Raw genomic sequence first — 23,507 nt, 5'->3', positions numbered from 1 at the left:
AAAACAACAACATAGCGGACCAGACCGGCCCACATTGGGTCAACGGCCCACCGGGATTATGCCCGGTATGCCAGATGGCCAGTCCACCCCTGGACCTTAGAATATTATAGAGAAACACAATATTTCCCTCTTTGGTGACTGAGGAGAGGAATGTTTGTAACAGAAAGAAACCTCCAGACACCAGACTCATTGTTGGCGGCCATCTGCCTCCACTGGTGGGGTGAGCTGAGAAAAATGGGGAAGAGAGGAGGAGTGGATGGAAAAGAGTGGAGAGAAAGAATGAAAGACCAAGGATAGTTGTGTAACAGTTCTGTCAGAATGGTTGTTACAATGAAAATAATAAGAGTGATATTTAGCCTATAATGACGATTTAAATGATAGCAGCACATACTACTAGTAACAGCAATAATGATAACACTACAACTACTACTACTACTTATAATAATAACTGATAAGTTAGAAATAAGGTGTGAAAACAGTCCTGTAACCATTCTATTTCAGCTGTCAGACTGGTTATAATGACCAATAAGAGAGAAATATTTGTAGATGTATTTTTTATGATAGCAACAACAGTTAATAATAGAATAATAAAACAACAACAATAATAATAATACTATTAATAATAATAATAACTAGAATCTTACTACTAATACTACTAATGATAATAATATATTACAATTTGTTCCATGATTTATGGAGATAATGTGATCTGATGTATAAATAGTTCCTCAGTATTTGTGATGATGCTCTGTGAACAAACAGCAGCAGCAGTAGTCAGTCAGCCTGTCTGAGCTGTCGCCGCCTCCCAGTTCTCTCCCCTCCTCATAGAAAGACACGAGGAACCAGTCAGATCAGTCCCCAGCAGACATGGCAGAGGACCGGACCAGCACGATGCCTTTAGCGGGTGACGAAGTATCGCCATCGGACCCGGAGTCGCCCCGGGACCAAGGGGGTAATACCCCGAAGAGACACGCACGGGTCACGGTGAAGTACAACAGGAAGGAGCTCCAGAGGCGGCTGGACCTGGAGAAGTGGATCGACGAGAGCCTGGACCGGCTGTACGCGGGTCAGGTGCGTGAGGGGGGGGGGGGGGGGGGGGCTGCTGAGTCTGCTGCTGTAGTATCATCTAATCAGCAGATAACATTCATCAGAATAGGTTCCCTGGAGTCAGGCAGGAGGTGGCCCATAAGACTGTTACTGAAAAAATAATCATTCATTCAATCAAATAATGTTTGTGTAGCCCATATTCACAAATCATAATTTGCCTCATAGGGCTTAACAAGGTGCACTATCCTAAGCCCATATCCCACTAGAGAGAGGAAACAACTTCAAAACACCTTCTACCAGGGGAACAACAGAGATCTCAGAGAGCCACTGGGATGCTCTGGGATCCCTCTCCCAGGACGGAGAGAGCGTGCATGGAGCAGAGCACATCAAGAAAATAACATTTTGAAAATTTATGAGAAAAGACAGTGATTTGAAAGTTGTTTGTGCCACAGTGAGCTGACAGTGTTGAAGCTGAGGCCTCCTGTGATATATGAGGTGTTTACCTCAGAGCAGAGGGTGGTTCTCCTTACAAGGCCAGGGCTGGTGCAGATGTGCACTCCACAGCTGTCCCCTTCTTCTCTGGGTCCATGTGTCTGTCTTACGGGGTTTCTGCATGCCTTACATGGACAGTGTGGAACTGAGACGAGTATGAATGATGAGGAAAAGGGAGGACAAGGAGAAGTTTATGGCGGATGAGAGCAGCATGTATATGTCCCTGGAGGAGGTGGACACTGTGCATGTGGCTGCTGAGGCAGCTGCTGGGGGAGTGGGATCTCTCAGGGGGGAGAAATGGGGGAGAAGAGTTCCTTTTTGGATTGTGTTGATGTTGATTATAGTATTTAACTAGAATTATTTATTAATTATTAATAATTATTAATAATTAATAATTATTACCTCTGTGAAGGAGGTTATGTTTTTACCCTTGTCTGTTGGTTGGTTTGTTTGTTTTTAAGCAAGATTACACAAAATCAAATGGACAGATTTGCAAGAATAGTGAATGGATTGGTTGTGGGCCTAACATGAACCCATTCAACTTTCAGTGTGAATCCTCAGCAGGGGGAGGTCCAGGAATGTTTTAAATTCCTTTTTTAAAATTGCAAGATACAACGTTTTTAAAACAGAGACTATTCCATTAAACTAATCAGTCGTGGATAGTTATGAGTGTGTGCAATTTGTTGCTGATCTAAATAAAAATCAGGATGTGTTGAATTTGAATGTGGTGTCATAAGGGGACTGTTGGGCCTTCAGGGACTCTACTGCATGCCATACTGCAAAGAGTCATGTTGCGAAACTAAAAAGGCCCACCCATTACTGCTCTGTCTTACATGACACCCGTCATCTCTGTCAGACATTTTCTCTCTGAGCTCTCTGCGTTGTTCCCCTGGTAGAAGGGTGTTTTGTAGTGTTTTCCTCTCTCTAGTCAAGTGGGTTAAGGGCTGAGGACTGTGCACCTTGCTAAGCCCCATGAGGCAAATTATGATTTGTGAATATGATACAAAATTTGATTAATTGAATGATAATTTTTTCAGTTACAATCTTACAGGCCAATGCCTGATTCTACAGGCAGAACAGTGCAGTGGTGTGGAAGGCTGGGTGAGACTGTCCCTTCACTCAGCTGGTACAATGGCTGTTTGTTCACACATAGCAGGCCCCTGTTACTGTACTGCGACAACATTGTTGCTATTCAGCCTCCAGAGACTAACAACACAAATGATTGACATGAAGAGGGTGTAGGCTGGAACCAAAGAGGACTTCATTTTTGGTAAATGTATGAGGAAGTACTAACACTTTTCTAACCTGGTTACACAGGTTCAGCATGAGACACATACATAGGTTCTCTTTGAGCTTTTATATTTCTATTTATTCATCTTATCAAGCATCTCTAGCTTTCCTGATATTCACAGGATTTGTGAGACTTAGTGATTTCTGGCCTCTAAATGAGCTATACAGCTGCTGAGAGTCTCAGACACATGAGGGAAATCAATCACATTTCATTTGTACAGCCCATATTGACAAATAACAGTTTTTCTCATAGGACTTATGGCATGAACTAGTAACAACAATTCTATTCTTACGGGACCTGGCACCTTCATTACCCACAACTTCAACTTGAATATTTACTTTACTTAAATACTATTGAAATATACTGAAATATACTTGAAACCTTTATGATACAATTTAACATCTATAGTTTTCCATTTCATGTGTTGATGCAGCTCCTGTGGGTTTAAACATTTCAGTTAGTAAAAGTAGAACATGCCGCAAGCATTAGTCACGTTTTTGAATACGTGGGAATAAATGGGGAAACTGCATGAGGAATTTTTAAAGACTCAAGTGGCAGTGGGGAAATGTGTGTTCAGAACATTCTTCTTTTATGGTGACGTGTTTGTTGATCTTTTATTTAATTCAGGAGGGTGACATACCAGAGGAGGTAAACATTGACGAGTTGATCGATCTGCAGAACGTCGAGGACAGAGTGAAAAAGTTACAGGTAAAACGAACCAGGTCATTCAAAAAGTATGAGACGGTGCTGATTGTGTGATAGAAGATTTTCTTAATGATCCAACATTGTTAAATGTTAATTCTTCAGTCACAGAGATCTAACATTGGGGTTTTTCAGGTTTCAGCACCAATTTTATTCAGATCATGTTTGAAAGTGTTATTTTATACAGCACTTACTGCTGAAGTGACAATATGTGTTTTATTGTAGAATATTGATATATAAATATGTATTTGTGTTGCTGATTTCTTACCTTTTTTTTTTGAACAGGAGGTTCTTCAAAAGTGCAGTAACAACACAGAGGTACGTTTCCAAGCCAAGACACAAATGATTACCTGCATGTATAGTATACACACACAGAGTGGGAAGATGAAGCTGCAGCACCTGACTCCTCATCATACAGGGGGGTTAGGATTAGGTTAGCAGGGAGGCCCAGGGAAGCTGCTGCTATCTCAGACACTCTGATAAGGTTCATCATTAAAGTATGGGTGCACATTCTGAAGTCTGCTGTTAAACAGCACTCACACACAGGTATGCAGGTTTAGGTAGCAATGGATTACATCATAATTACATAATAATTTCAATGATAAGTTACTATAATCAGGCCAGATCAATTTAATTTGTCAAGGCTTATTAATGTGTCATATATTGGTTAGCTTTATGGCAAATACATTTTTTTCATGAGAACCACTGATGTTTATTAATGAGATATGTGCCTGTAACAAGAGGCTTTGTTATCAAGTGCTCCACCTTGTGGCAGGGAAAAAGAATAGATCACTTCAATTTCAGACACATGCAGCACAAGAAGTGCAATTTTAATAGTTTTAACTGCCATATAGGTTGTTTTCAGTAGCTGACTAGATTCCAAAGTAATGTGGCCCAACCCAGTACATATAAACACTGAAACAGTTTGTTCTGGTTCAAAGTTTATTCCAGAGTTTATCAGGAGCTAATGAGGCGTCAGGAAACAGAGTTAATCAAACTAAGTTAGCATCTTAACAGTTTCTTTGCTCAGGGTCAAATAACTTTAGCTTCATTTTCACTTCAGATAACCCTTGGATTGTATTAATGCAAAGTGAGGACTGTGGATCGTTGGTCAGAGAAGTTTGACTTCAGGAATTTCTGGCCACAGTTTTAAGTCACACTTTAGGCAACGAAACTACTACTTGGTTAGTTAAAATAGAAAATAGTGTAAAGTCTATCTGGCTGAAGGCAAATGTCTCCCTCCGTTTACTTACATTGGAAAGAATTTAGAAAAGGGATATATTAATATCCAGTGTTGATAAGGGATTACAGACAATAGAACTTGTTTCAGTGTTCATATGGGAATATGAGATTTTTTCTAAAACAGAATTGATCAACTCTGAGCTTATCCTTTGAGAGAAATCAACATCATGTGACTTATGTTTGCTCCTAAATACATGTACAGACAGTAAATTAGTGTCAACATGAATGGCCGCAGCCAAGACAACTCTTAACTTTATTACCCCAGATGAATATCTCTCGAAGGAAAACAAAACCAAGCGATTCCAGGGCGGAACAAATACTTGTCAGTATTTGGCTGATTGATTTGGCCATTTCTTCTCGTACTGTTGACATAACACTGCTCATCTGCATGCTGCATTTTTTATCAGGCGGAAAAATCTCCCCACGAAACACAGACAGCACTAATAGATGTGAATCAAAGGGGATGTTTGGAAAGTGTTCTGTGTTGTGTACATACACTGATACACTGTGACTTTATTTGATTGTGTTCATAAGGAATTATGAACATTTACAACAGTTAGATCACAACACAAACTAGAGAGGGAACTTCCTCTAATGGGCCTGAAGGCCCCCTCCTGGGAGCCAGCTGCTCTCCTCAGCCTTATTCCATCTATGGACATAATATCACTCAAAGTCCTTCCAAACAACAGGGTAGAAAATAACTTCCACATTTTAACTGCTCTGATAACGGCTCTATGAATGATGCTTTACATATTTAATTGTGGTTTAATTAGTGGTTCAAACAGGCAAGAGTGACACAGGGCTTACAGTCAATGGCCAGTGATCCAGATGCTTCCAGATTTTTCCATATAAAGTATGAGCACAAAACTGAAATGCTTCCTCGGAAAATGTCCATGTGCCTCCTCTGCAACCACAACATTCTTTTAAAAAAGAAAACACAGCTTCTTCATTTCTGTACAAATTTACCATGTGTTTAATGGTCAGAATTACCCATTCATACATATATTATAAAAGCCATGGATGCATTGGAGTATGTCCACATATAACATGCATATTGCAGAAACTGTCAATCTACAGTATTGTATCATTTTTATGAACGCCTTTGCCAGTTGTTTATTCAGTAACTTTTAGTAGGTACAAACGGAACTGTCTTTGTAGAAGTTAGAGGATATATTTAAATTGAAGCTCCAGAGGATTATCTGTAGAAGTGTTGAGTTGAATTGAGACTGATGGTGAAAGAAAAGAAAGAGAGAAAGAAGGCATCATTGGCCAAAACTGTTAAAAAGAGTCTCCTAAATAAGCCAGGCTCGGCCTCTCCCTTCATCTCTGTCAGACATTTTCTTCTGTATAGATATTTTAAACATTGAGACAACTCAATACAACATCTATGTTAGACACAGTTTCTTCTCATGTATGTTGTATTTATCGTTTGTTTTGTTGCTGTGCTCTGCTGCATCGGTCTGTCCTGAGGTTCTGTGTTTATTATTTTTTGGCAGTTTTTACTCATTTTAGTCAAGTGTTGAAACTAGTACAGATTTTAAAGCCCTGTGAGCCAAATTGTGATATGTGAATGTGGGCTTAAGTAAAACATTTTGATTTTAGCAAACAATTGACCATGCTGGAGTAAATAGTTAAGCTTTGTTGGGACTATTTTTAGCGAGTTTCAGCAGGACGGAGATAGACTCAAAATAAACAAATGTGCGCGTTCATAGTTATAAAGGACTATATCACAATTGTAGGACACACTCAGTGTTGATCTTTTTTTACTCAACATGAATCATAGTTATACACAGAGTATCTGCTGAATAGGCTTATTGGAAAGCTGTTGCCTCTGCTCCCTGAGACGCTTGTGATCTTCTGCAGACTTTCATCCAGGAGATGGTGGAAAAGCTGGAGGGTGTTCAGAAGCAGGACGAGCTGCAGAACGAAGGCATCGAGCATCCGGTCATCTGTCACAGCCACTACCGCCACGAGCCCTACCACTTCAACAACTCACAGCAGCAATACCACCAAACTCGAGGCCAAAACCAGACCCTCTGACAAGACCCCGACCAAAACAGCCACAGATAAGAAAATCAATACCACCAATAAAGATCCCCTGAGGAGTTTGGCAGCACTATGTCCCATTGTGTTGACGTGCAGATCCCCGTTTTGTTATTTTGCATGCAAGTAATATACTCACTGGTCTTCTAGCATCCTCTCATTGATAACAGGACTCCAGGAAGTTCCTGCTATCAGCCAAGCAATAGTCTGGCCCATATGTCCAGTAAACCCACAGGTTGCAGTTCTTACTCTTCATTTTTGTGAGGATTGAACAATTAGTGAACTAAGAGCTGCTGTTTGAACAGTTTTCTTTCCTCTCTCCAGACTGGCTGCTTCACCCTGTTTGTCAGTCCTTATGCTAAGCTAACTGCACCCTTATATTTAATGAACAGATATTCAAGCAGTATCAAGCTTTTCATTAAAGTCTTTGTAAGAAAGCGGATGTAACAATTCCTTTAAGTATTTATTTAAAAAAAAGATTGCACATTTCCCATGTGTGGATGATAAGTCAGTCATCATACAGGAAGAAAACTATCAATTATTCACATACATCTCTCTTCTGACAGTATTTCCCTGAAGACCAGGATTTATTTCCAGCACTGAAACATGCGACTCACACGTTTACTCGACTGAGAGTAGATGAAGGGATGGAAAAAGAGAATGTACAGCTCTTCCTTTTCACACAACATCCTGATACATATCTAACATCACGCATCATTTTATATCACTCTATGTAACAATGTAACACTGAGCTGCACTGTGGCATACCTACAGTATGTTTCACCTTTCACTCAACACATGTTGCACAACTTTAACACAGCTCAATTAGATGCATATATGACTTATGTTAAATTATAAAAGTTATTTATTGTCATGTCTACTTATACATTTACTTTACAGTAAAATGTAGCACTGGCAGTAATCCTGTTTACACTGTAGTTTTTAATGATACTTTACTGTCATTCAATTGACTGGAGTTATTACTTAATTTTCAGTTTTTCACTTAACTTTGATGCTGTAAAGCGCTTTGAGTTTCTAATTAAACCATTTCTTTCACTATGGGTGTGTTTTTTCTTGCAGTATTCTACTTCCATGTATAATATTTGTGCGTTGTCACAGTTTGGCAGACTATATACCAGAAATACCGGTTCAGTAAGTACAGCTGTATAATTCCTCCTCAGGACTAATGCCATACATACATTTGTTTCGCACATTATTCCTCTCTATACTCAAGCATACTTGAAGAACATATATATTAATATATATATATTTTCATTTACATTCTTGCTGATGGTATAAATATATGGGACATTGTTCGTATATTATGCTTATACAGTAAATGGTAAATATTTAAAGTGATACTCATCTGTGGAGGTCAAATTAAATCTTATATGTGAATTAAATGTAAGGGCTGCTGTGACTCAGGAGATAGAGCGGGTTTCACTGCCCATTTCATGTCCACTAACCAGAAGGTTGGCGGGTTTATTCCTGGCTGCTCCAGTCTGCTTTCTGAAGTGTTCTTGGGCAAGTAACCTAACCTGAAATAGCTCCTGAATGAATGGTGTGTGATAGAAAGTCGCAGCACATAGTAGCGCTGTATGGGTGAATGTGACTTGTGGTGTAAAGAGCGATCTATACGACTATAAGCACCATAGAAATACAGACCATTTAACCACATACACGTTTCTGTTTTACTTACCCTTAAACCAAGTGTGACACATTTAAGTCCAACATTGTTCTCAGCACACATGTATAAAAGTGCAGGTTAAGCAGCATAGAGAAATTGGGCGTGATATTCAAGGGGTGGAGCTGAGGGCCGGTGAGTTTACAGAAGCTTAATGAATGAATGAGACACACAGCACATGATGCATAGATATTTAATGAGTTAACCGATTCATTCATTGGTAAGTAACTGTCCAATGAGGTCGTGTCTGTACTGGACTTTAATCCTGTCATACCCCAAAGTGTACACTGTGTGGCAGTAGGGAGCCACAATGAGCACAGAACATTTGAGGTGTCCCACCTTGTTGACATGTTTCTTTGCTTGGTTACTTTTTTAAGTACAACACACACACATACACACACACAAACACACACACATACATACACACACACACGCACACACACACACAAACACACAAACACACATCCACACAGCCACACACGCACACACACAAACACACAAACACACACACACACACAAACACACGCACACAAACACACACACATACACTCACACGCACACACAAACACACAAACACACACACACAAACACACGCACACAAACACACGCACACACACACACACACACATACACACACACACACAGCATATATCCTTCAACTGTTTCATCTTACAGCTCTGGTCTGTGTGTGACATTAGAGCCGTGCCGTGGCTGCAGTGACCTTGAGGCTGCATTTGACCAAAGACAATGTGGCAGCGGCAGAATGTTGATCCTCACTTCAGTTCAGATCTGTCCACTTAAGGTCTTCCTCTGAGGAAGAATACTCTGCAGATGGTGTATGAATGGAATTTTGACTCAAGGCCGTTGACGCTGAATCATCCTCATTCTGTGCTTCAATAAACTAGAAATTAGTCAGGGCACGCACACACACACAAGTGTGTAGAGCTGAAAATCATAAATCATAAAGTACTGCAGAGGAATGCACTGTCCAACTCTATCTTCCTTCGCTGTACAGTTAATGTAATTACTGTAATTAGAAAGGTCCCTGGGGTGGGGGTGTAGGGGTGGGGACAGAGGGTCTTTGGCTTAGGAGGGGGGCGAAAGGACGGGACGGGCCTTTCCTCAGGAAAACATATCACCTTCCACCACAATAGGGCCCGTCAGGAAACCACAGGCAGCCACATTGCTCTCTTGAGCCACCGAGTACTTTCAGACACGCTCTCACACTTGTCAGTCGCACACACACATCCATACACTTCACAGCCTGGCAGCACGCACAGCCACACACTCCAGGATGAGATTGTACTAAAACACTGCAAAGCCATCATATCAGGTAGGTCCTCATCCTCTGTACTCATAGACCTGATTCCTATCAGTGTCCATATTGTTGTGTTTCTCTTTTGAGGTTTTACTATTTGTTGCCTAACCTGTGATAGCTGCTCATCCTTTTGTGTTGTTGAAATACTAAAGGTTTGAAACTGTCACTTACTCTGGTATGGAATGCATAAAAAACCTGTATCTCTTTGAGTGCTGACTCTCTCTGCTTTTTGTGATATTGTAGTGACGGAGGTTCTAATCTAAACTTAAGTTCACAGCAGAACAGATACAAGTAATTGCATATCCATAAAAATCCTTTATTAATGTCGGAGGTCTTTATTTCACCTTTTGTTTTCACAAGACAATTTTCTTTTAGAGGCTTTAAAACTCTTCACAAGTGTTTGCCTGGCCCCCACCTCTGGAAGAGGCCAATAAACAGTAGATAAGTAAAGGAATAGATAATCAAAGGTTATCAAACTGTTTCAGCATCAGATACAATGTTTGAAGACTATGTTCAGACTATAAAACATAAAATGAAACATGCATGATGCCAGAGCAAATTGCACAAAAGCTGACAAAATGGATGTAGATAGAGTTTATATACTCTTTATGACCCAAATACATTAATTACAACCATGAATTCAGCATAGAAGTCAGCTTGACGTCCGATAATTGTAACTTTATGTTCACAAGAAAAAATGTCTGCAGATGATGTTGGTTTCATAATAGAGTTTCCAGGTGTATGTGTGTAATTGAAGTGCTGAGGGGTGAGCACCTTGGACCGAGATGTGGATTGAGCAGAAAGGGTGGTGAGGCCATAATAATATTGTGTGATAACAACAGAGGAAAGATCAAATGTTTGAGACACGGGGGCTGTGGTTCAGGAGATAGAGCGTCCACTAATCAGAATGTCGCTTGTTTGATCCCTGGCTTCTCCATGACGACTGCCAAAGTGTCCTTGGGAAAGACAATGAACCCCAAATATGCCTCCCGCAACTTTGCTGGCAGTGTGTGAGTGATGTTGATGATAAAGTGCTGCATATAGATGAACTGTATTAATCTGTGTTTGGGTGAATTACACAACTGTACTGTATAGTGCTTTGAGTGGTCATCAAAACTAGAAAAGCTATATAAATACGAACCATATACTGATGGCTCCTTTTAATGCTTCTGCTTTGGGGTAAAAAAGTGTCAGACAGCAATGTTAGAGTTTGTTTAAACAATACTAACATCACCCTTCTGTATGCTGAGACACTGTGAAAAGATTTCTTCCTAATTAGATGTCATTGGATCAAGAGAGAAAAAGAAACAGTCAAAGGTACAGTTAAAGCTTATGAGGCTTCAACCCCTGAGATATCCAGATATTCTGGTTATCACCCATGGTTACAGTGTTTTTTAATACAAAAATTCTATAAAATATAGATAGAGTTTCCTTGCTAAGCTGAATAGGAAGGATAGTGACACAAAGATGGAATTTTATAATATGACTCACTTTTGAAAATATCTAATTAATTTGCGTAACTTTGCTGAAGCCTGAACTTTAAGAATTACACAGAACAAGGGCTCCATCTCCTGTATCAGCCCAACCTGATATGAGGGTGTAAACTCAATGTTACAGGTCAATAACAATTTTTATGTAATTCAGTTTTATATAATTACTGTGCACTAAAAACAACAGGCTGGTTTTACAGCCTCCAGTAAATAAACCAACATACCAACCTCTTTTACATTGTGTCTTCAAATTAATAACAACATGAGCAATTATCCTTTTTGACTAAAAACAGAAATCAGTACAGTGTTCTGACAAAAAGAGAAACTCAATATGACAGAAATAACATGATTTAGTTTTATGTTAGACTGATTTTCGAAACTTGCAGCAGAAAATAAAATCAATACATTTCAATCAAGCGACCAGATCTTATTACATTTAAGTAATGAATGATAAATTAAAGAGATAAATCTGAAAACTGTCTAAAATAGTCCCGCCACAGTGAATCCTATACTGTATACACCACTCCTGGCAATCATATGTTGGTTAGTCTCAACAAGCTGCAGGTCAACCTTTCCTGACCAGGACCACATGAGTGTTTGTTGATGAGGGCTGTTATATTTATGTAAGGCTGCAGGGCAGCACATGTAGATGCAGCAATATTATGAATACATATTTCCTATTTGCTTATTGAAGAGCATCACACAACCAGCATGTGAAAGGATGTTTTTGATTCTGCGTATATAAGCTGTCTGGTGACAGACACACAGTTTCCCACGTTTCATGATTTGATTTTTCAGTCACACAATTTAGTGTTTTCTCTAAGACGATAGAATATAAAATATCCTTGTTATTACCTCTCAATATTGAATAACCATCAATAATGAAGTAGACTGCTACAAGTCATTTTTTATCCCAATTAGAAATAAAGCACCAGATAGTTTCGAATATGTAGGCATTTCAAATACACCAAATCATATTAAAGTTAATGAGACAATCACATTTTCACTTGATCACTTTGATCTGTTCTGGGAGACTTATTCATAATAATTGATTGCGCTACATAAAGCATAATCCTTTCTGCCATTCTAAGACTCACACATTGTTCCTGTCTTTCAGTTTTTCAAGAATCTAATTTGCAACCATGCCCATTCTGAAGAAGCTCCAGGGAAGGTCCAAGAGCTGCCACGAGTTCCCCAGAGTGAACGGTGAACTGATTATGCCTCGGCTGGACCTAGACCTCAGGGAACTCAATGATCTGAAGGATCTGAATGACCTGAAGGATCTGAACAAAAACCTGAATCCTTTTGAGGATGTAGACTTGGATGAGGATGCGAGGAATGGAGGTGACATGGGGCTTATCATGGGAAATGACAGGGGTAACCACCAGCTCAGGACCTCCCGTGATGGAGAAGAGGAGGAGAATGAGTTGAACTCAGAGAGGCACGGGGCAGGGAACCCTAAAGGGAAACCTCTCAGGGGGACCCTGGAGCGGATCTGTGGAGTGTCACCACTCAAAACCCTTGGAAAACTGGGGAAGGGGCTCCGCATATCGGGACGCAACGTGTGGGGGAACAACTACCCCAACTACAGCCCTGGAGACTCGAATACACTCCCACCAGAGAGGGAGAAAAGGAAAGGGCTGCGCAGAGGCTCAGAAGGAAAAATTATGACCCTACTCCGGTGAGGAGGGTTGGGGAGGAAGGAGACTAAATTAATCTAATTGAATCTCTATTTGGATTTCTAATATGAAGAGTAAAAAGGTTTTGTTGAAATGGTTCAGGTATTGTGGAGTACAAGAAGGAAAGTAATTATTTTTAAGTATGATATCTTTGTCTTATGTAGTGTATAACATTTTCCCCAACTCTATATATATACAGCACATGATGTGTAAACCCAATGAACCACATGTTTTTTTAGATTTAAAAGAGAAAGGATAAAGTGTGGTTTTAATAAAAGGAGAGTGGCACCATTTGCTGGATGCCACAATCCCTCCATAAATTAAGTAAAACAGAATTTGGATAGATTTTGTATTAAAGATAACATTTATGTCTTCTTTATTGAAAACAAATTTTGTCAAATCAGAGTCAGAGTGCGATGTATTCGTCTCTGAGTCCCGGAGATGACACAGAAAAAATTGCAAATCACGTTACCTTTGCTTGTCAGTAATAGCACAACATATAGTGTGTTTATTTTATGTGGAGTTATGCAATGTGCCATAACAACCTACTGATCGACGGAACCTCCTTTGTTTTCCAGTGACATGTGTACTTGCTAGCTGAATTGAGCTATTTTTAACAGAGGCAGTCAGGGCTGATGTGTGATTGTAGCTGCTACTTGGCACGCACACTACAATACAAACCTCGAGTCTCCTTAATACCATTCATACTGTGTACTTTCCTGCATACAATCAATTTGAGTCATATTCAAGCCCTTGCAGCCACAGTCATTCACGTTCTTTGCTGCTGCTTTGGATGTTGTGCAGCTTCACAGGTCGACGTAAGGAGGAGCGCAGAGAGAGCCTGCCCTGTGGGGACCTGAGCACAGACATTGAGGCGGAGGCTTCCAGGCGGCCCTCCTTCCTCAGGATGGTCAATTTGGGCATGCTGAAGAGGGAATCCATGTCAGACAAGGCCTCCCAAGAGGACGAGGAGGAAACGATGGAGGAGGAGCCGGTGGTTAAAACCAGAGAGCCCCTCTCAGGTAATAAAACCCTACATACACCTACATACATATTAAGACCTCAAATCATCCTTTTTGTGAGTAGCTTCCCTCATATTTGAGAACTTTTCTCTACCTGGGTTAGTCTAAGTTGTACTTGACGATCCGAGTAAACTCTCTGATGAGTTTGAGAGGTCCCCAGATCCCAGAGTCACTGGGTTCAATCACCAGCAGACTGTGAAATAAGGAAATGAGCACACTTCCTCCTATTCCAGGTTCCTCTAGATAGATGTTCAACCAGGCTACTGTTCACAGACTCCACAGGGAACCCCACTCTGAATAGAACAGTGTGCAGAATGAGCGACAAATAACCCAATTTGTCAGTCAGGCACATGCACAGCTACTTAATAATGATGAATGAACACAGTAGGGATGTTTTGTTAATCCTCCATTTTCTGAAGGTTGCAAATAAACAGATCTATTTTCCTCTTCTTGGTGTGGTCTCCACAGTGCTGGAGATCCTACAGTTGGTCAACCACAGGGACCTTCTACTGGCCGACACACACATGCAGGAGTTGGAGCGAGAGTGTGAGCTGCTGTCTCATCTGCCGACCCCATCTACTCCCACCCTTACTCCCACGCTATGTCCCAGCACTCCCCTCAGCATGATCCCCTTCTCATCCTCATCCCTCGATGACTCCCTCAGCTCCAACGCAACGCTGGACTCGGGCCGGCGGAAGGTGAAAGACGTGGAGCTCTTGTATGAGGCCCTGCAGAGGGAAATGTGGGACGTAGTGAGGGAGTCCCTCCGCCAGCCCAGTGCTGGTCCAAACCTTGGGCTTGTGGTGCTAGTGATTCAACAGGAGGAGCATGCGGATGCTACGTGGTCTCTAAGAGGGGACACAAAGCCTGAGCAAGACTCGCCTCAGATCCACACCAGCCAGCGTCCCCGGCGATTGAAGATGAAGTGGAGACAGGCTGTGGCAGAGGCTGCAGACTGGAGCCTGCCGCATCAGGTGGATACGCAGGCAGGACAACTGTCCTCGTTCCTGGAGCGTCTGAGGAGCAGAATGGTGGATGACCTTGATGCAGCGAGGAGGAATGCAGTGTCCATCTACCCAGAGGAGTTTTCTGCCTTCCAGGTGTACTTGGAGAGCTACCATCGAGCTGTGGCCAAACGTCTTCGCATTATCACCAGTGGGCCGCTGCAGATAACAGATGTCTACTCTCTGCTGGACTGGTTCTACAACATCTACAACAGGTAGGGCACCTAATTAATTAGTGAACCTGGGTGCTCCCATGAAATAATAGCCAGAAAGCTGAAGTACTAAGTAATATTTCATCGCTTTCCACCAGGGACGTCTTAGGAACCATTGGCACAACCACACCTATCAACTACAGCCCTCTGGAAACAATTCTGCCCCAAGACACAGTGGACAGACTGGAGCAGGACTGTATCAGTATTGTCAGGGTATGACATCTTGTTTTTGCTTCTCTGTTTCTTAGAAAATCTGAACAACTAAGAGGTTTTAATTTTCTTGCTGTGATTTTCAGGACAAGGTGACAACAGAGCTTATTCAGGTTCTGGATGAAGAGGAGCGGCGATGGGCCCAGACGCTGCACATAGAGGAGTATCAGTCACACCTTGCACGCTCTGTCATCCAGGTACATCGTCATATGCCATTTTTGCTGTGAAAGAAATCTTGGAATGATTTTAATAATTTTTCTAAGACACTGCTTTCTTATCACTGAATTTCAGAGGGTAAAAGTGGATTTGGACAGATCCACATCTGTGAACCAGTTTCTTGGGGCAAGAGTGGCTCGCTGTAGTCTAACTGGATTGGCTGACTTCCTCTACAAGTGAGTACATGCAAACAAAGACTGAGAGTTAAGTTATAACTCAACTTTGTGAAAGTAGCAAACATGATCCTTGCAACATTTTCAGATGGCAAAAACTAAATAAACTTCAGCAGGTATATAGTAGAGTAATAATGATATTGGAAAAGTAATCTCTATTTCGTCAACACAGAACTTAATTTTATTGATGCCATAGATCACAAGATTTTGTAACGGAGACTAGAACAACATGCAGTGATCACAGGACCAGCACTAGGCTGGTTTAAGTCATACTGGAGGATTACAATTTGTTCATGTCTATGACATACAAAAGTTAGTCATGAGTTCCACAAGGTTATGTAATGAGGCCGTTAATTTAAACTTTATATATGCTTCCTTTCTGCAATATTATCAGACCTACTTATGTAAAGGGCCTTGATTTGTGGCGCTATACAGATACAATTGAATTGAATTGATTGAGCATTCATTTTTTTATATAGCCTGAGGATATCTTGAATGCCACAGTGTATTTAAAGGACAGGATGGTTATTTTCATACAACCTGTTTGTGTTAGTTTCCACAGGAAGGTGGAGATGTTTCATGACACTCAGGCGGAATTTGGAGACCGAGGGGACGGATATGTTTCCAGGACCATAGCTCTAGTAAACTGCTGCCCTCCTCTAAGGTAACAATTATAAAAAATCATTATTCAATAGATGTTATTTTATTTTTTGGTGCGGGGAGCACCACAGTAGCTGAACCCACTGCTTCATACCTCCTTTATGTTCTCCAGATCCTTTGTGGAGCGCTGCAGGCAGTGTGACCCACAGGGCGGCGAGGAGTCAGCGCAGAGAGCCAACTCGTCTCTGGACAGGATCATCAACCAGTCAGTGAGGGTGCTGACTGATCGACTGTTTGAGCACATCAGGGTCAGTAAAACATGATCAAGTCTCATCTTTGTCCGTAAAGCTTGTTTCCCTTTAACTAGACCCCCATGACTGTGCAGATCATTCCTATTGTCACCTTTTCCTGTACAGATGGGTGTTAATAACTAGTATCTGCAGTAAATGTACTGCAGTAATATTTTCCTCTGAAAATGTAGTGGGGCACAAGTATATAGTGCTGGAACAATACATGTAAGCACAAGTACTTCACAATTGCACTCAAGTAGAGTACTTCCTTATATGTACTTTAATCTAACTAATCAGATCTTGGTTTGTCGTTGCAGCCTTTCTTTGACAAACTGATGAAGAGAAAATGGCTGAATAACACAGAGGCATTTGAAGCCATTGAAGCCAGCATTAAACAACACTTTAAGAAATTCAGAAGAATGGACTGTCCACCATATCAGGTAACACCTGTGTGATCACATGGAGCTTAATATGTAAACATAAATGCAGTATTTGCTTGAAGGTCGTATGTAGCCAGTGAGGGACTAATGTTATGATTGACTGACAGACGCTGGTGGGTGAGGTGCACCGGCGGGTCCTGGTAGAGTATGTCCGAGCCATCATGCGTGGACGGGTAATCTGCACATCTTCCAAGATGAGGAAGAGGATGGCTTTCCGTCTGCAAGATGAGGCCAAACAGCTGAAAGGACTCTTTAAAGATCTGGTGAGTCTGTTACTCACACGAAACATTATCTTTATTAAACTGAATCAGGTGATGCCATAAACCTGACATGCTCTGCATCCACAACATCAAAAATGTTTCCTTTTCGGGGACCCCACCAATGATAAGTGATTCCAAAATGCTGATTGTTCAAAACAGTGAACGGAGCTGGCGAAGGCAAATGCAGAGTGTGGTGGCTCTGAATGGAGCCTGACCCTCAAACTTCCTAGGTCAGGAATAACTCAGACAGTGTTGATACAGGAGTGAGCTCAAAAAAATGGCTGCCGTCATTGAGATGGAGATGGATGAACCAGGCTTACGTTAGCACTTGCCAGGGGGGGGGTATAAAACAACTTGGCCTGTCAGTGTGGCATTTGCCCCCTTTGTGTGTGTGAGTTCAAAAAAGTGTCCGTCACCTCGGCTGACAACAGGAAGCCGCTGTGCTCAGGAGGAACTTCCTGTTCCTGTCAGCTGGCCAGCTTTGATGTGGCTCAGGGATGGCCTTGATGGCCTTTTTTGCGGAGGAGTGAGATGAAGTATCTGTGGAAACTGGGAACTTGGCATTGGGGGTAGTTTAGTTTTTAATGGCAGTCCGAAACAGACGTTATTTTTAGTGAATGCCAAGTCAAAGAATTCTGCTTTCTTTTTCCTGAGTGTTTGACGGAAAAAGTGGACCTGGAAAAACAAAGGTGGAGTTTTGTTATTCTCTCAGGATATCACCTAAATGTTTGGCCTCTCACCTTCGGAGGTATTAATCTTTCTTTCCTCCTCTTCAAAACACATTTATAATTGGCAGAAGAAGCCATCTGGATAAACAGGGATAACAAATAACAAGTGCAGTGAACTTCACATTTAGTTAGGCAAATTTCCAAAAGGAAGTCGAATAAGAATATAAATTCCATCATTTAAAAATAAATGGTAATGAACTCTTTCACTTGTTTTTAATCGAAGTTTATACGTCTTCTCTCTGCTTCAGGATTCAAGCTCATCTTGGTTGGACAGCATCATCTGCCACCTGGCTGAAATCATTCTCCTGGAGGACACTCCCTCCATCCAGATGGAGGTGGCTGTCCTGGTGAAAGAGTTTCCAGACATACGGTGAGGCTCTTAAATAAATTAGCTGTGTTGGAATGTTTCTGTTACAACCAGGAAGTGTCTCTGAACCCCAAAAGGTCATATACTCTTTTATGCTTACGGCTACACATTCAGAGTGCTGTTGTTGGCTCGTAGCCAAACCAGAGAAACTGTAAAACTATGGATGTTTTTTTGTGTGTGTGTCACAATGGATCAAAACAAGGAAAAGGAGCACGGAAACATATCTTCATTAACTTTGCTATTTTCGGAGAGGAGCGAGGGTCTGCTTTGAGAATGGATGAGGCTGAGAGGCCTCGGGGAGGATGGGGGAGCCGGGGCTGTTTGTGCACAGATTAAGACTCAGGTGACGGTTGGCAACCTACGGCCGTGTGTGACGCAGAGCCCTCTGCGGAGCAGACAGGAAGCTGCTGCCGAGTACTTCCTGTTCCTGCCACCCTGCAGGAGACAGACTGGTGCCATACTTGTGAAAACTCGTGAATCAAAGAGAGAGAGGTGTGGAAGAGAAGAGCAAAACACAGCAGTGCAGACATGGAGACATGCTAACTCACCGCTTGACTCATCCCTTTTGTTTACTTTATGGCATCCCCTGCTGGTATTTTGGGAGATCAGAGGCTGCCGCTCTTCCTTGAGGTTTCTGGGTGCTTCATTTAACTCCAGCAAAGTCCATTCATAGACTGTGACTACACCTGGGAATACATGTCAGTCCTTCCAACCTCCTTCCACTCTTTCCTCCGTATTTAGTCAACTCACAGAGGACCGTATCAGTCAAGCTGGAGTGTGACCTTTGGGGTTGCGTCTCAAATACGGTTACTATGATAACAGGAAGTGCAGTTTACATTGTGAAATAAAGGCAGGAATCTCTGTCCGTCAGTTTTCTAGAGAAACACTTCAGAAAGCAAATCAATTATGAGCTGCTGTCAAACAGACAGACAAACAGGCAGACAGACAGGCAAACCGGCAGCCAGACAGGCAGACAGACTTCTCAATTTATGCCTCAAAAAACAAAAACCCAACTCCTTTTGTGGGTTTATCAATGCCTTATGAGTAATTTATTAATGCTTTGTATATTAGTTAAAAGCCAAAAATAAGAGCTGGATGAGACTTTTCTTTCTAGGATATTCTTCCCCTGTGGATCATAGCACAACAATTCTTAGTTTCAATACATGAAACAGTTGAAAACATTAATATCAATTATCAATTATTATGATCCATTTCTGCTGACAGATATCCCGAAACACTGGACCTTGAATGTAGTTACCACTTCTTCTGAAATGGTTCTTATTTGGAAAGTGACATCAAATATTCTGTTCCAGGAACAGATGCTATGACTCAGACAGATGTGACTGTTTCTCATAATCATTTGATGACAGCTAACAGGCTGAGATTTCATTAACACCCGTCTACCTCCCTTCCCCTCCTCATCCTCCTCATATCCTTCCTCTGCACAGGAAGAAGCACGTCTCCACCCTGCTGAACGTACGGGGGATGATGCGGCAGGCGGAGCGCCAGGAGATCCTCAACATCGTCAAAGACTTTGAGTGCAGGAGCGCCCTCATGTGCCGTGACCACGCCCTCTTCTCTGACATCCCCATCACCTCAGAGGTGCACTGCATCAGCTTGGGCCTCCTCCGGCTCGCCATGACCGTCTCCAACTGGTTCTCTGAGCACCGTGTGAGGCGAAACCGCAGGATAAGTGTGAGGAACGCAGCACCTCAACCCTCCGAGAATGTGGAAGACCCAAATAAGCTTCACAGAGAAGACTAGCTGTTGGTGTGTTGTGCTAGGAGAGCAGTCACAGACGGGCTGTGACGATTCTGATGAGATGATGAGATGTGCATGCACCTTGACCAAAAACTGTACCAAATATTGTTAACAGCCATTTAAGAAACTTGACCTCAGGTACTGCCTGTACTGTACACGCTCACTTACTTACTGACACTTGTGCATTTTTAATGGAATAGTGAAACGTTATAGCTCATTATCATTTGCAGTTGTTTCATTTTGATCCAGACAAATACACAAATAAAATAAGTGACATAAAATAACCTCAAAATGTAACCTCTCCACTTCGCCTTTCATTCCTGCAAACTACTGCAGAAACAACTGCTAGCAGATGCAATGCAATATGATGTAGGATGTTTGCTATTTAACATGTATTTACTCAAACATATATACCCATTCTCTGGTATATAGTACAAATGTATGTGAGGAAATAGTGTATGGAAATGTATATGTGTCGAACTGTCACTGTGAATGAAATGGATCTGTTGCTGGAACCATAATAAAACCCATTGACTGGGTGGATTAAACAGACTCAGCAGCTCTATTATTGGGTCTGTTAATACTGTGTTAATACTGTATACTGAGTTTCAGCTGAAAAAGAAAAAGGAAACGTGTTTGTCTGCATCTTGTCACAGCACTATCAAGTCTGCGAATGGATTTGTTTTATTGTAGTTCTAACTTTAGGTGTTTTGTCGTTGAACGTGGGCATGTCAGACAATAAGTCTGGAGCTATGTTAAACAATACATACCAAACAGACATGGGCCAGAGGGTCTGACGCAGGACTGATGCTGTCAGTATATATACACACACATACTTTATGCCTTTGTTGTTTATCTTAAGGATACGGAAGCTTTGTTCAGTAAACTTGAGATCCTGAAATATCAGGCTCCACCATGGCTACTACATGGCACTCTGCCGCCAAACCAGAGGGGTCACGCACCCCGAGGTCAACAACGGGATGTTTTTCGATAAACAAAGATTTCCTGTTGTCCACTGAGGTGCCAACGGATGCTTTTATTGGAGCCAAGTTTACGTTATGCGCTAGGAGGGGACTTCCCCTTTGCTGCTCAGAGTGAAGGTGCAGCAGCCACGGAGCTTTTTCATGTCAGAGCTGCTTGTGGGCTTCTCAAAACAAACCCCGCCAGCCTCCGCTGGGGCCACTGTTCACACTGAGTCTCTGGGTCTATATCAGAAACTAAATGACCCGCTGGTCACTTTGAAATGTCATAATAACTCAAGACGTTCGTTGTCACCTACTGGGAATTAACCGCTGGTGGTTGGACTAGCCATGAAGTTGAGTGATTATTTCACTCCTGATATTTCTTGTGTCACAAAAAAATCACCATATGGACATGGTAACACAATGTCTCTACAGTTATAATTTCTTCTTCTTCTTTATTTAAAAATCCAGAATCTATGAATGGTAAATGGTTTGTAATTATATGGTTGTTTTCTGGTCCGGATGACCACTCAACATGCTCTACAGTACAGGCTTTTTTTGACAATCACGCACAAATTCATACATGACATCTACTTGAAGCACTTTCTCTATCACCCATCACTCACTCACTGCCAGCAAAACCATCAGGGGCCATTTGGGGTTCAGTTTTTTGCCCAAGGACACTTCAGCAAATTGGTGGAATATAGAATGAGGACTCATCTCGCACTCATTCTATCAAATATTGATTATTTTCAGGAGTATAACTATTGAACACAAAAGTCTGTGCCAGGTGAAACTCAAACTTGCACAAGTTTCTATCTGGATTGTCATGGACCGAGCAGGAAGACTAGAGAGCCACAGGGTTTCTTGAAAAAAAGGTTGTTTTTTAATTTGGTTTTCCTTAACAAAGTGCCAAAAAGATACATTTCACAAATCGTCAATTTCTTACACTAGCCTCCTGTAACTGCTGGAGACCAGTTAACAGCATCCAAAAAAGAAAGACCCCCACTCAACTGAGATGGGGGAACATATATGGTGGCTGGTCAAGCCACTCAAAATCAAAGAGGGGGATAGACTTAAACATACTAACATTGAAAACAAACAAACACAACATTACAAGACCATATAATATTAACTAAGGGAAATTAACTAAATATAAATATCAAACAATAATCAAGGATTTAACAACTACAAATCGAGATAATGAAATGATGTCCTTCCCCATGATAACACGATACATGGTGCAGTCCAATTAGTACGCAACCCCATTTAAGGTTGCCTGCTGCAGCTGGGCCTCCTTTTGCTGAATGGCCAGATGACTCCAGCCACAACCCCCAGGAACTGGCAACTCAAAGAAAATGTAATTAATTATCACAGAAAGAAAATATTTAATAAATAAAAGTATTTTGTATGAAATCAAATTGTGTCCAGTTATTTAATAAATTAAGGGTGGGTGCGTGTGCAAAAAGAACTAAGCAAATTAGGAAGTTACCACCATGTTACTGAGTCTCAGCATGTGTGGTTGCTGGTGCGGCCATCACATGGATCAATGAAGGCGACAAAACTTGTGACAAAGTCATAAATCCTGCCTTTTTGTCTCTATGTAACTACACTCATGTTCATTTGTGCACGTGGATCGCTTTTATTTCTCTCATGTTTATACTTCCATTTTAATTTTTTTTCCAATTGTTGATGAAAATGTACAATTTGGACATTAATCCATCCATCCGTCCATCCATTTATCCATCCTATTGATCCATCCCTCCATCCATGCACCACTGTGCATGGACCACTGTGCATGGATGGACTGTGCACTGTGCATCCCATATGCATTATAATGAAAATAAAAATAGAAATAAAAATTATATCAAAAATGTTTATGATATAATAGGATATTCTATTCTATTATTTTCTATTCTATCAAAATCTAACTTATATGACCACTTTAACTAGTTTAACTGTGGTTTTCTCTTCTTGACAAAAAATACTAAAGCTTAAGTAGATACTGTACATATTGATTAATTTTTGCATGGGCAGTCATGCTTATTTTTGGAATGAGAGTTAATTGTGCATAACAGAGATTCTATGCAAATGTGTGTATGTGGACTACTTGAGTCTCTTTTTTTTCTCCAGATTATTTGAAAGTCATGATGGTCAGTTAGTCAGAGAAGAGTTGTGCATTAGTGCTAACCATTGCTTTGCTGCACTCATAAGTCAACCATTTCTGACTGTCTGTCATGTTCCATCCGGCAGAGCTTTCCTGTTTTTGACGTG

At 41.3% G+C, this 23,507-nt stretch overlaps 2 protein-coding genes across 2 annotated transcripts; both read left to right on the top strand.

The window, feature by feature from the left end:
* Positions 1 to 869: 869 nt before the first annotated feature.
* Positions 870 to 7,876, top strand: ppp1r14aa (protein phosphatase 1, regulatory (inhibitor) subunit 14Aa). Its single transcript, XM_061085853.1, has 4 exons — positions 870 to 1,071; positions 3,458 to 3,538; positions 3,818 to 3,850; positions 6,638 to 7,876. Exons 1-4 carry the CDS (start codon positions 892 to 894, stop codon positions 6,812 to 6,814), a joined length of 471 nt encoding a protein of 156 aa, XP_060941836.1. The 5' UTR covers positions 870 to 891; the 3' UTR covers positions 6,815 to 7,876.
* Positions 7,877 to 9,704: 1,828 nt separating this feature from the next.
* exoc3l2a (exocyst complex component 3-like 2a) lies at positions 9,705 to 20,792 on the top strand. The gene is made up of 13 exons (XM_061086041.1): positions 9,705 to 9,834; positions 12,427 to 12,990; positions 13,793 to 14,010; positions 14,479 to 15,229; positions 15,325 to 15,439; positions 15,523 to 15,633; positions 15,728 to 15,828; positions 16,379 to 16,489; positions 16,598 to 16,733; positions 17,033 to 17,155; positions 17,263 to 17,418; positions 18,392 to 18,513; positions 19,959 to 20,792. The coding sequence occupies exons 2-13, from the start codon at positions 12,452 to 12,454 to the stop codon at positions 20,272 to 20,274; spliced, it is 2,799 nt and encodes a 932-aa protein (XP_060942024.1). The 5' UTR covers positions 9,705 to 9,834; positions 12,427 to 12,451; the 3' UTR covers positions 20,275 to 20,792.
* The last annotated feature ends 2,715 nt before the right edge of the window (positions 20,793 to 23,507 follow it).

This window comes from Limanda limanda, chromosome 14 (assembly GCF_963576545.1).
Source record: "Limanda limanda chromosome 14, fLimLim1.1, whole genome shotgun sequence".
In the NCBI taxonomy this organism is placed as follows: Eukaryota; Metazoa; Chordata; class Actinopteri; order Pleuronectiformes; family Pleuronectidae; genus Limanda; species Limanda limanda.
Note: the sequence above shows the minus strand (reverse complement) of the source record. Positions and strands in the feature narration are given on the sequence as shown.